General features: G+C 39.5%; 1 protein-coding gene across 7 annotated transcripts in view; it reads right to left on the bottom strand.

Annotated features, from left to right (window-relative positions):
• The window catches only part of myo3b (myosin IIIB), a 59,818-nt gene that overhangs the window by 24,966 nt on the left and 20,608 nt on the right, over nucleotides 1–14,244 (bottom strand). For all 7 annotated transcript variants that reach the window (XM_044012675.1, XM_044012649.1, XM_044012624.1 and 4 more), the window contains 14 exons: nucleotides 13,135–13,219; nucleotides 12,914–13,030; nucleotides 12,384–12,488; nucleotides 12,051–12,134; nucleotides 11,753–11,955; nucleotides 11,573–11,671; nucleotides 11,363–11,477; nucleotides 11,147–11,273; nucleotides 10,194–10,404; nucleotides 9,220–9,367; nucleotides 8,015–8,168; nucleotides 7,770–7,858; nucleotides 6,941–7,070; nucleotides 498–577 (listed from right to left, as the gene is read on the bottom strand). In XM_044012675.1, the coding sequence (XP_043868610.1) occupies nucleotides 498–577; nucleotides 6,941–7,070; nucleotides 7,770–7,858; nucleotides 8,015–8,168; nucleotides 9,220–9,367; nucleotides 10,194–10,404; nucleotides 11,147–11,273; nucleotides 11,363–11,477; nucleotides 11,573–11,671; nucleotides 11,753–11,955; nucleotides 12,051–12,134; nucleotides 12,384–12,488; nucleotides 12,914–13,030; nucleotides 13,135–13,219 (1,747 nt within the window). The remainder of the gene's footprint in view (nucleotides 1–497; nucleotides 578–6,940; nucleotides 7,071–7,769; nucleotides 7,859–8,014; nucleotides 8,169–9,219; nucleotides 9,368–10,193; nucleotides 10,405–11,146; nucleotides 11,274–11,362; nucleotides 11,478–11,572; nucleotides 11,672–11,752; nucleotides 11,956–12,050; nucleotides 12,135–12,383; nucleotides 12,489–12,913; nucleotides 13,031–13,134; nucleotides 13,220–14,244) is intronic.

Below are 14,244 nucleotides of genomic sequence, written 5' to 3'. Positions count from 1 at the left end.
TTTAAAAGAAACTGAAAATAAACACAAAAAAAGAAAGTTTTGGGGCGAGTGTAGTGTGTGTGAGCATAAAAATAAATAAGAATCTCGGAACGAGCATGATTTTATAGACATTATTGCCTTTTCAAATTACAACTTGAATAATAATTATAATAAATAATGTTACATGAATAAAATGATCATGGCCTCTTCTTGAAATATGCACATCAACTTACTAGACCTGCTTTTGTGAATCTTAAAAATACATTTTTACAAAATATTACAGCCCATTAACAGCAAAATAATTTCCTACGAGAAACTATTTTCATGTCGCAAACGCCAAATGCCAGATGGTGATGCTGCATCACCACAAGCAAGGCAACAAGCATAACAGGGAAGTCAATTAATATGGCTATGCTTCACTGCACTGTTGTTTTTTACTGGGTTTCTTATGGGGCAACAAATAATAAGCAATATGATCCCAGATGTGATGATTTGTACTATGGGAGTACAAGCCTCACCTTGGTCCGCCCTGAACTGAGCTGCGGTGGCAGAGATCTGGAGGCTGCGGTGACCCTCGCCCTGGATGTTGCCAGATTTCCTGTTGAACACAAAGCCACAAGTGAAAGATAATTCACAAGTAGTTACACCAAGAGTTTATTTTCAGACATGTTTCTGAGCGGCTGCTGGAACCAAAAGAAAATATTATTAAGAGAATGATAAACACTTTGTTGGGATACTTTAAACAACACGGTGAGCAACTCCACTACTGTACTAACAGTAATGTTCATATGCAGCGGAGTATAAAGTCTAAATCTGAGCTGAATCCCTGACTCAGGAGTGCAGCTGCGTGCACAGCAGTCCAACAGCCCCACACACAGCGGAAAGGATATGAACTTAGCATATGCACGACAGTCTGAACATTTCAAAGTTTCTGCACAAGATGTCCAAATGTTTTCTCTGGCTATATCTTCAGAGGCTAAACTGTGATTAATAGCAGTGAAAGAAGCCTTTGAAGCAGGATTGGTGACATCAAAGTCCTAATCCATGGGTGGCAGGATTTTTATAATGAGTGGGAAGTATCTTAACACATTTCAAAGGGTTTACTCCATGAATAAACAATAGCTGCACAGATGTGCCACACACACCTTTAGAAAAATACGTCTGCAGACACAGGAGGCAGCATTACCCAAGCAGCCATGTACGGCAACGGCAAGGAGGAAAACCTTTGTAAGTTTTTAAGATAAAGCTAAAGTGACAGGCCAACAATTGTTCTACATTTTCTGACACACACAGCCCAAAACTTCTAAAATGCAAATAGGCAGTCGGCTTTTTTTCTGCATGACTTCAACACTCGAGTCAGTTGTTAGAGGTACCGTTTGACAAGGAGCCAAAAAACTTGAAACACTGGATCAGCGACTGCCATGAGGAGTCTGCAAGTGTGCACTACACGCATCAACCGAGCACTGCACAGATCAACATCAATTTATGATGGATTCATGAACAGCCAGACCCCTACCTTATTTGGACAAACACTATCATTATTGTATATGTTTAACTGTAATACTATTATTAATGTATGTGTCATCACCTACCATCATTAATCAAAACTGTGTACAATGTATTTGTGTGTGCGTGTGTGTCAGTATATATGACATCTATTGAATGCCGCAAAACTGTGGTTTGTTTGTACCGGATATACTGTAAATTGATTTGATTAGATTTTTTTTTCATTAATTGAGGACACTTTATATACAGTACATGACACATGTCAACATTACACTATGCAAGTACTGCACTAGACCTTCACTTAAAACCCTACACACAACCTTAAACTGAACTATAGCTGTTTGCAATACACACACGTGCACACACACACACACACTTCTATCCATTATAAGACTGATATTGACTTCATTTCATTTGGACAGACCACCCTATCCTTAACCATAACCACAATTCCAATGTTAGCCCCAAACTCAACCAGTCCCTCACAAATGAGGTTCTGCCACATTAGGAACAGGTTTTGGTCTCCATCACAACTTGTGGTCTTGACAAGGTCAGTGTTTATGCCGCCTCCAGAGTTAACAAATACAAGTAGACACACGACTGTGGTCAAAACAACCACAAACACATGACGTGAGCATATTTCAAGAGTCTTTTAAACTCGTAGTAATCCTGCTTTTAGCAGTTATCTGCTTATTTGTATTCGTCTACTCATTTCACTTCACATTTAGGAATAAACTACATGCTAATATACATATTAGTTGGTAATGTACTTGACAAAGTGACCACAGGTTAATAGAACTTAAACATAGGATAGCAGAAAGTGTTAAATGCATTAACATGGAACGATGATCAGCTTATTGCTCTACATAAACATGTGTGCGAGTGGGCATTATTTTTAGGATCATGAGACAGATTTTTATAACCTCAATCAGCCCTTCGGCACGATTTGTACAAAAAAAATACATAGGAAAAAGTATGATCTTTAAGAACAGGAGTCGTTAAACTGTGTCGGGTATTTTAGCAGCACACAGGCAGGGAGGGCCCAGTTCCAATTAGCCCAGAGTAAAGCTGGATGGATTAATTGGAGTGGGTCTTGTGTAAATGAAGTGCGCGCTCTCCTTTCCCCATTAGTGCTGCTGGGCCAGATCATCTGAGCACATTTGTCATGATGAATTAGCAGCTGCGAGTGGAACGGGCCCGTGGAGTGTCACTGTGCTTTCACGCCTCTCACTTCCATGACACCATCAAGGGAAGATGAAGGGGCTGCGCCACGATGAGAGAAACTATGACAGTTGTACCTAAGCCTTGCAAATGGACACTCACTGCTTTCTTCGTGTATCCCTTGGCGTGTCGTTTTAATTCTGTCTTCTGGCGGGTTTCATATCCCCTCCTGACTACATGATTAGAGCATGGGTTAATAGTCAGCATCCTCAAAGATTTATGCCTCCAGAGACATGAAACCAAGGGAACACCTGTGATGTCCAGCCACAAAGAAAACCTTCTAATTTAGATACAGTGGGGAACTTGTCTAATTATGTGGATACAAATTATTCAAACACAGAGACAGGAAAGAAAAAGGAAGATTTATACATTGGCAGTGAATTTAGTTAAAGAAAAAGTAGCATGTGTTTCTTTTTCTGCTAGTGGCAGTTCTTACTTGTGTCAGTGCCTTCAAATACTGAAAACAAATCGAGAGAGAAGTTTGAATCTAAGTGGTTAATGACTAAAAGTGAGGAGCAGGTGAGGGGCACATTTTCCATCAGGTCATTCGGGCTTGAGAAACAGGCGGCGGAGCAGCATCCCACTGATCATATCTGCTTTACGCGTGTTGCTCTTGGCATTGACTTGCAGAGCAAACAATAGAGAGGCAGCGTGGTGTGTGTGTGTGTGTGTGTGTGTGTGTGCAAAAAGAAAAAGCCTTCCTTGGCATCTGCGCGTTCACTTTGAAAATTAAGCCCAGCAAGAATCCTGTAGGAAAAAAAAAAAGCTAAAAAGCTCAAGCTGGCAGTTGTATTGGAGTTCTATTGACAAGAATAGTCAATGTGCTTGGGATTAAAAAGCAATCCCACGTTCAATATGACACCTCCCTGCATGCTTTTATGAGTGCCAGTGTGTGCCTTGTACTTCAGAAGCTGTGGATCGAGCTGTCGACGCAGGGGACAATCAAAGTTGTAAGGGAGTGCAGCCATCGCGAGCTGAGTGAGCAGAGGCTTGCTGGATATCCCTGCCGCTCTCCCGCTCTCTTTTTGAAAACATGTGATCTAGAAACTCAACTCAGCAACCAAGCAAATGAGATTAAAGCACCCATAACCCCCCACCACCATCCATAACCACCACCGTTTATGCCTAGAGATGGCTCTGGGGGCTGTTGATTTAAATGCCATCTACAACTGTCAGAGCAGATCAATCATAAAAAGCATGGTGTAATTGGCTTTTAGTGACACAACACAGTGTTGCATTTATCAAAGGATGTTGTACCATGTGGTACCATGTGACTTAAGAGATGCGACTTCTCACTATTGATGTGCGGGGCCATCGAAAATCTCACTGCTGACTCAAAAATATTCTCCAATACCAAGATTTTGGGGGGAAAATGAAGAAAAGTATTACTTGAGTGAGTGTCTAACACCGAGAGTGTGTGGAAGTCTGGGTAAGGACTGTGGCGTCTGTCCACTGGGATGAAAAAAGGCTTCTACTCTGAGAGAACAAAGAGTTGAAAGTGTCATATCGCTGGAAGAAGCCTGTCATTTTGACACGGGAGCATCTCCTAACTTGAAGGAGATGGAGGGAGACGCAGAGGATTGAAGAACTGTGGCTTCGAGTGAGGATGTTAAGCCAATATGCAAGTTGTCTGATACACATGATGAACTTCAACTTCTTGACCCCACAGATTTCTTAAAAGGCATTTGTATCATCGTATCGTCACACTTACAATTTTATAAAGCATAAACATCAATAAAAGATTCTGAAGATTAGAGAATTTGTGCCAGAGATCTTGATACTCGTCCAAAAATGTTATCCTTTAGTCGAGTAAAAGCAGAGGAAACACCTGCATTTAGTATTGAGGAAATTAATACTTTCCACCAGTGTGCAAATACAAATACAGTCAACCCTCTATTAATCACCAGTTTGAAATATTCCTTTTCCTTCATGAGACATACAACACTGACTGAAAGCTGAACATTTTTTCTTTTATGGTAAGATAACTTAAGTGTGGGAGTTACACAACATGCATTACAAAGTGATATAAATCCATATGCAAGACAAATGCTAGACATATACATTTACACTCCGGAGAACTTTAATGTTTCATATCACTCCATTTTCAACATATGCTCTGACAAAGGATTTGCAGCCTTGAGGTGCAACGTGTATGTGCAGATGTGCTCGGCTACACTCGACAGGGCCAGAGGCTGCAGACACATGCACGCACGCACACACACACTTACACACATACTCACAGAGATGCATACTAAGACCACAGGCCGCTCAGGCCCTGGTTGGCCCAACAGAACCCAGCCAATTCAAACACTGTGATCCCCTGCTCTAAAAAAGGGCCCTGGCTCTGAGGAATTTGTCCATGCAAATACATCCCATTTCCTCTGACAAAACACCACCACATGTCCAAGCCTCAAGGACCCACATTCTGCACAGCTGAAGTGGCTGCTCTATTCACCACCTGGGAGCTTTTTACTTTCTGGGCCATTCCAAGATTCCTACTGTTTTCCAAACATGAACTGCACTGATACTCAAACACTCACATTCCCAATGTCGTGTGTGGCAAATAAGGCTGGTAGAGAGTCTTGTCATGAAACATTTCATACATGTGGAGTGTGCACCTGTTTTAAACTTGAAACCAAATATAAAAACGAAGGAACTTGATCTCATATCGTAGTGGAATTGACTATAACTGCAGTTTGATATGTTTGCAAGAGATAACATTAAAATTCACTGCCTTTGTGTGTGGTGTTCAACACACGAGAGCCACTATTTTACTTCCATCACTGTGTCAGGCTGCAGTGCAGGTCCATGAGGGTGTCCCCTAGTGGTGACACTGAGGACAAGTGTGAAACCACCCTGGTGGAAAACAGATTTCCATCAGATCCTGCAGATAATGCTAATTTCACAGATAACACTGAATCTATAATGTGAAGTAAAATGCAAATTTAATCCCCCACATATTTTCCCCTGGAGAATAGATCTGTGATTTCCTTATGTTATACTCTATCTCAGAGTAAACAGTGCTCCATCTTTTCCAGAATGATAAGCTGGAGCTGAGTGTTTCATCGCATTTATCTAATGACATATCTGCAGTTTGCTAAAAACTGAACTTCCAACTCCACAGAAGTAACACAAACTCGCGCTCACTGAACATGCGAGGGCGTCTATACACTGACTGTAGAGCTTTGCTAAAGCTTTTAAGGAGTCTGACTGGCAGTACGGACAGAAGTGCAGAGGAACAAAAGCAAATAAAGAGGCTTTTAGACCAAACTGATGCCGTGTCAACAGCAATAAACACTACAGCACGTCTTTGTTTCTATTCTGCGCCTCTGTGCGCTGACATTAAGTGTTCATTGTATTTGTTTTTATAACGTGTTCTCCTCTGAAGCCGTTAATTGCTGAAAGACGAGGTTGAAGGCTCCCTTGTGCACAACATGCAATTCAAGTTTACAGACACATCATACAGATTTCCAGTGGAGTCTAAGCTAAGGTGCCTTTTGTGAATTGAAGCTCCTTTTAATGCCACCGGGAGTGAACGCAGGCATTTACAGGTCCCTAAAAAGGAAGTGAATCACATAATGTGGCTTAGCTGAAATAAAAAAAAGGAAGTGGGAATCTGATAACTTAGCACGTCTATTAGCATTTCAGCTAAGTCAAGTGACCAAGAGGCCTCTGCTGCAGCTAATGACGAGCACATTATTACCTTCATTTAACGAACAGAAAAGAGGTGGGAAGAGTTGCTTTTGTGTCCTCTAAATACTGATTCTTCATCCCCCCGGGTATTTAGAAACCTTATCATAAAAATATCCTACTGCACCCACAATCTGTAGATAGCATTCAGCAGTGGGAAACCAAGAGGGACAGCTTAGTGAAAATAAAAACAGTGCAGAGAGCTGAGCCTCTCAAGAGATAATGGAGAATGCAGATTTATCCAAGCGCGGCACACAGAGGCTTGAAATGAAGAGGGACCAGGAGGAGCCTGGGAGCGTCTTTAAGAAACCCACTTACCTGAACGTCTGAGCGGAAAGCAGGAGACACCAGCTCAATTCAATCCGACCCCGGCATTGTTAACAATGAAAACTTTCCATTTCTATTGTTGATTAATGCGCCTGTTCGAGTCAGTGCTCGAGATGTTCCAAAGTGCAATATGCATATACAGAACATACATGATGTGTTCATGTATATTTAGACATTTGAAGAAAATGTGTTTTTATTGATGCCTGTAGAATTGTACCTGTTTTAGTTAAGGGGCTGGAAAACAGCTGCTGAAGAAGCTTGTTCTCTGACGTTCTCAGCACCACGACAATGTCCGCGGGTAGAGTGTCTCGGTTTTTCTCCAAAAATCCGTTCACGCTGTACATTACCTGTTGAGTACACAAACAATTCACATTAACACATGAATGCATCACACATGGGAAATATGACTGATTAGTTTTTATGTGTTCCTACGTGTCGACATATACCATTGTGAAGATTGTGCTCAAAAATGATATTAAATAAGTATATTACTATGGCTATTAAATAATTATACATGACATTTTCACAGGAGATATGTCTAAGGAGTAAAAGTGACAATCTCAGGTTCTTGAACAACATTCATGCTGGTTCACTGTCACTATATGACTTTATCAGACACTTGACTGGAACAGATTTTTATGCATCACGTCTGTGCTTTTATTGCAGCTGTACGACAAGTCAAGACATTTTGACAAAGACAAAAATAACGTTTATATTATATATATTTATATATTCAGTCAAAATTAATTAGAAATAGAAGTGTTAAAATAATTACATGAGCACATTTGAATTTTACATAGGTTCACAATTGCTATTAAAAATGTAGCAGTTAAAAACTCTGAATTTGTACAATCACACAGTCCATCTAAATGCAGTTATCTAGATGTTTTCCAATTTAATGAACTATAAAGAAATTAATAAAGTGATTTTTGTTTGTTTTTTTACCTGACCCTGGTGACCCCAAATGCCATTTGTTATAGACAGAATGTTTCAACTCATTTTAATGAACAATAAACAAGTCAGTAGATTCATTGTCAGAGTAATACCTTTCCTGCATAATGCTGAATTCCAAAACAAAGCTCCACACGTTTTGGTATCCAGAAATACTTGTAGCGCAGATTGTCCTCAAACTTATCTGTAAAGAGGGAAAGAAAAGAAGAAAACAATTTTTACAAGGATTGATCAAATAAAAACGCTTACTCAGCATTGCGTGAACTAATTTGACAATGTTTGGATGTAACCAACATTTGTTTATATACTGAGTGTTGGGCAGGTGTAGTTCCAAACGTACCCACTAATGTTTTGTCAGTTGCCTGAGGGAAGCGGCTCTCCTCGTCCAGCAGGGACAACAGTCCCATGGGCTTCTGCAGGAACATGTCCAGGATGGGCCTGTTGTCCTCGTACTCCACCAGGCTGGCATCCACTCCCTCGCTCTGATACTCCATCTAAATAAAACCAGCAAATGTAGAACAATCTAGTGGATGATCTCTCTCTAAATGACCCAATTAAACAATCTGGGATAAATATGACTTCAGCATGTGTGGAGACAAGAAGTTTCACATCAACAAAAACAAACAGCAGCTGTGTGTGTGTGTGTGTGTGTGTGGCTGTAGTTTACGGCGTAATAGAGTATTTTACTGAATGCATAAAACAGAGAAGCTCTGAACCAACAAATAGAGTCACTTACTTATTCATAATTAATTTCAAATTGCAAATAACCCATGGTCACATCATATTATTGCATCTATTTAATTCCAGATCAAAAACTTGTTTTAAATATATATTTTACTCATAAAGTGGAACCAATGGATGTAAACCATCCTCATGTTTAAGTCATCATCTTAGAAGAAGCAGTTTCTGTATACACTGAGAGAACCGCTTTTTTTTTTTTTAATAAACTAAAAGTGCATCACTACTGAGCACAAGCACTTTATCAGGAGCAGCTCATTCTTCTTAACTAGCTCGTAACCTTTCCAGCTTGAAGCTGCTTGAAGCTGCTTGAAGCTGTAATTAATGAGTAAAGGACCAAATGTTGCTTCCAATAACAGTTCTGGTCCGGTAGCGTGGTGGAAACTGTTCATAAATGAGCAGTTTTAACACTAAGTGAAATAACGCCTCAATAAGTGATTTTGTTTGTATTTCTGTTGCGTATTCTTCTTCTTGTTCAAAGCACCACATTCTTTTTCCTTCCAGAATAAATTATTTATATATTTATATAGAAATTATGACAAATGTCTTTGGATTAAATAGAATTCATTTCCATCAAGCAAAATAAAGATTACTTGCAACGTTATTAAATCAAATTTGATGATGCACAAAAGTATAAAAGAAGATTGAGACTTCACCGACACAAAAACATATTAATAACCACATTATAGTGTGGCTCAATAAAGTTTGTTGCTGAGGGGCTTGAATTATACATTTTAATGTCACTTTAAGCATGATGAATGAGTATTAGCATACCGTTATTAACATCTTTGTGGATGAAAGACTCACCTGTTCAAGGGCAAATATGTGCTGGTTGAAGTAAAACTGTATCTGCTCGTTTGCGATGTTGATGCACAGTTGTTCAAACGAGTTCTTTTTAAAATTTTCAAATCCAAAGATGTCCAGGATTCCCACATTCATGCCACTCTCGGCAGAACTTCAAAAGAGAAAAAGGAGGACAAACAAACTCAATTCTTCCACGTAACGGAACAAGCAAATCCCCAGCAGCCACATTCATTGATAAAACTTTAATGACAATCCAAGTTCAACCCAAATTCACAGTCTAGTCAGGACAGTCTTGTTTCATGAGAAACTGTAAACATTAGGCTTTGGAAAAAGTCTGAGCTTCTCAAAAGGTTTTATTTCAGCCTCTGTTGATAAATCTTAATATTTATTTCAGTATCTGATGATTTAACCTGAAGATATTTTTAATGTCTGCACAATCAATTCAAATTCCTAAACACTCTGCATTTTATATTAACTGCTCAAAGCTGCTAATTTCCATCATCAGTCACCAGCCACTGCATGTAGAGGTCACCTTTAGCCAGAGCTGCCAGGTTATTAATGGCAATAAGGAAATGGCAAAGACTGACTGGAACTCGGGCCTTTGTACATTTCAGAGAGGACTCCTTGACAGTCAATGCCCATATTTATGAAGGAATTCTTTTGGATCAATGAGCAGCCTCAGTGCAGTCTCTCTGAAGTCTTTTTAATCATCCCAACATTATTTTCTCTGCACGCAACTCAGTATCAAAAATTTATTAAAACTTTTCTCTTTTTTTTTGCTCTCCTTTTGCTTGTCTTGTGCTCGCCCATTGATATTCTGCTCTGCAGGTTTGCATCTACCTCTGCAGACTTCCATAAAGGTCACCAGAGCCTTGCAGAAACTCTGCGTGATGGCTTAAGACAAAGAAGAAGAAGAAGGAAAAGAGAGCAGCTGTGGGGACGTCCACGCTCATGATCATCAACTGGCACACACTCACCAGATATTCATGTCGGGCTGCAGCAAGGAATTGATGCGGTTAACAATCCAGCTGAACAGGCGTCCGTACAGGGCCTTAGACATGGCGTCTCGGACGTCGGCGGCTTTGTCTACAGTGTTGGTGCGGATGATGGTTTCACCTCTGGTGACCACACACTGAGAGGTCAGCGCCTCCTGGAGCTCCTCAGGGCCGATGCTGAGGAGAGATGCAGCTGAAAACACGGAAGGGAGGGAATCAGTGTGACGAGATCGTCTGCCTTAATCATTAACACAGAAATCAGCTAATTTTACTGTAAATCTCTTTGCTTCTTTACATTTTACAGGACACTTTAAAGGTTGATCAATAGTGTGGTCATAGAAAATTGCAGCTGTTTTAAATTAACTGATTATATTCTCCATTTTTGACTGATTATATAAACTTATGTAAACACTTTTGTATCTTTCTATCTCAAGGGATTTTATGACTAAATAAAGTTAGATATATCAAATTTAAATCAAATTCACTTAAGTGGAAAGGGATTCTGTGTTTTGGATTAATTATTGATTCATCTGCACACAAACAGATGTTCCTGATGTTCTTACAGTAGTGTACAGTCCATACACTCCACCACAGGCTTACAATCCATAATAAAACATGTATCACAAGAGAAGAATACACTATTATACAATATTAAAAGCATAAAACCACATGTCTCTCCATACATCTCTCCTTAACTAAAAAGATAAAATATATCACAAAATGATTCCCTTCTTAAAATGCCCCCAAAAAATCACCCACCCAGTAAAAATATTACGAAGGAGCACGGTCTGTAAATCACCACACATGGAAAAATAAGGCATTAAACTTTTTTTTTAATCTCACATAAATCATGCAACAATCACTTTCCTCTTCAGGGAGAACATGAACTACAATAAGATTACTGATGAAAACTGCGACACACAGCATTATCTCACCATTCTCTAAGGCCTCGGAGTTTGGTACTTCACTCTTATCAGTCTGGTGTTGAGATGTAATGGCAGCAAATTCAATATCGCCTGTGTTCAAAATGGCCGAGAGAATCCTGTAAACAGAGTTGACTTCCTAAAAAAGAAAGAGAAATGATCATAGGAAATCAATGGATCTGTGACCAAAAGCAGTCGTGCGGTATAATTTAATGAGTATTTAAATACCTCTTCAGTGAAGCCAATGTTTCGGAAGCACTCTTGTATCGCCTCAAACTGTTCCTTGTACAGTTTGCTGGAGACAATGTCTTGCATCACTTTGCAGTGCCGACTGTCGATGTACCTGCACATCCAGATCAGGACTCAATAATTGTAAGTTTTCACACTGGCGAGTAAAAATGATGGAAGGATTGCACTGACCATGTCAAAGTCACTAACCTGGGAGGTGTCCTGTCTGGAAGCCTGTACGTCCTCAGCTTATTTTGGTGGTAAAGCCCAGCATATATATAATAAAATATGTGGAAGTTTTTCTCTCCACTGGGAGAAAAAAAGCAAACAACACAGTCAGAAGTGTGACAAATGCAAACTCAACAAGACCGAGAATGAGCTCTAACATACACGGCCTGTTTGATGACCCTTGATTTCTCCAGCAGATACTCTGATATCTTGGCCCCAATGACCGCTCCAGTGGGCGTGAACTTCATCTCCAGGTATTTACCGAAGCGACTGGAGTTATCATTGATCGCCGTGCAGGCGTTTCCGAAGGCCTCGACGAGGGGGTTCACCTGCAAGATCTTCTCACGCAGCGTCCGGTTGTTCGCCTGAAAACACAAACAAGAAGAATGAGAGGGAACTACAATAACCAGCACCAGCATTATCACATTTAACAGTGAGAGAAATAAGCACACTGCTTTACCTTTCCCAAGAAGGTTAGATGTTGAACAATCAAATGAGCACTCTCTGTTTTTCCAGCACCGCTCTCACCGCTGATTATGATACACTGAAGCCAAAGGAAATCAGTCAAGTCACAAAAACATGAAGCAAGGAATATTCATGTTATCATTCAAACAGAGTTCCGTTATTTTAAACATGCAAAAATGTCGCTAAAATCTACACAAGAGACCTGACTAATCAACTACAAAGTCACTTTAACCTCCACAGAGGAAAGAATCCAAAAAAATGCAAAGACATCTAAAACATATATTTTTCCTGTTTCTGAAAACTTTCTAATAGTTTTTCAGCTGAATACCTGGTCTTTGCAGAATGTCATCATGCCTTGGTAAGCGGCATCTGCTGTAGCAAAGATGTGTGGAGGGTTGTCGCTTCGCTTCACGCCATGGTAGAGCTTCGAAAACTAAGAGACGATGCAAAGATATAAGGTTCTTCGTCTTTGATAATCAATACAAGACAAAGATTTTAAAATTAGGATTTTATGTGTTTTTTTCAGTTCCAAAGCCAAATATTTACTACGTTTTCTTTGCAACAGGAACAGTTAAGAAAATGCAGATCCAGTAAAAATCAACTGCAATATCAAGATGTTATACATTACATATATATTACATTAGTTGGTTAAAGCATCTTTAAAATCTTGGACTAAACTGTCTTTGTATTATTTGTATACATTAATACATTAATACATACAATACATTAACAATACACCATAGTATGTGCACACACACACACACTACAGCAGGACCTGTGGCGTGACCTATGAGCGATCATTAATCATTTTCATTGTGACTTGGGAAAACACCCCAGGGAACATTTGTGGGGGCAAACCTTTGGAGAGTATATGCTGAGAGTCTGGAAGGGGTTGAGAGCAATGAGGATGTCACCAACGTAAGTGTACACTTGGAGGTCATCATACCTCTTTTGGAGATGGCTGATTATTGTCTCCTGCAGAAGACAACAGACTTATATATTTATATACACATATAGCATCAAGAACATTGTACCCTGGGTCGATCAATGCAAGATGAGAAAAGCACGTTAAATTTTACCTCATCTAAGAACTCCAGGTTTACCAGATCATCATCGGGACAGCTCTCTATTATGAGGGTTTTACGAGTATTGATCCTCTCTCGCCTGTATGAAGCCAAGGACATGATAATGCCTCAGAAAGCTGTAAAGTGACCACCAATTGAGAAACAGTGGTTTGAGCGGCTGGAAGTATGACACAATCATTTCAAAGGTTTGCTTGAAGCCCTTAAAGCCGCCCCCACGGGACACATCTCCCATTATCACAGGCTGTGATTGCACTTCATCTGTGTTTTGACCTATCACTCTACAATGAGCCCCAGTGGGCAGAGGTTAACACCGAGCCATCTGGCTCCATATGGGACTGTAGAAAAGCCCAAGAGACGTCACAGAGTGTGTGTGAAAGGAAACAGAGGTCTGTGTCTCCAGTTGCTTTCTGCTTCACATGTATATGACTGTAGTGTATGCAATGACAGTGTGAGAGGATCTGTGGGCAGTGTGGGAACATCCAGTTTAGCCAAATAAAACAAATAAACACACATCAATGATATTTACACTGTAATGTGATTAATAACATTTGTATTTTGTTTTTTTAAAATGTAACTGATTTTGGTCAGAAGTGTGAGGTGAGATTATTCATTCATCATCAACAGTTTGCAATGCAATTTAAACACAAATTGAATTGTACATGATAAACAACAAGATAATACGTTAATAGGCAAAGTCGACAAAATCCGACTGAAGTCTGTAGTATCTTTTAGTCTTCACTCTTCATCCTTGACTGCATAAATTTGACTTTGTGTTATTTGCTTTTTGTTGCTTTTATTGTTTTATTGTTTACGGGTGGAGGTGATTTTAATTTATAAATGATTTAACATTTTATTTTAAAAGGCTTGAGCTTGTTTGTTTGTTTTTGTTCTGCTTGGTCGATGCATGCTGAGTATTTGTTTTTGTTTTGCATTTAGAACTGTAGGTCATTGTTTCGTGATAAATTGTCACAAATTAAATTTAAAAAAAAGAAAAGTACAGTATTTGGCAAATTGTATTTGGCATCAGAATTAGATATATATATATTTTCATTGTGAGCAGAGTAACTGCATCTATTTAAGAGGCTATTTAACACAGATTTATGT

The sequence above is a fragment of the Solea senegalensis genome, linkage group LG2 (genome assembly GCF_019176455.1).
Source record: "Solea senegalensis isolate Sse05_10M linkage group LG2, IFAPA_SoseM_1, whole genome shotgun sequence".
Lineage (NCBI taxonomy): Eukaryota > Metazoa > Chordata > Actinopteri > Pleuronectiformes > Soleidae > Solea > Solea senegalensis.
This window is presented reverse-complemented; position numbering and strand designations above follow the sequence as displayed.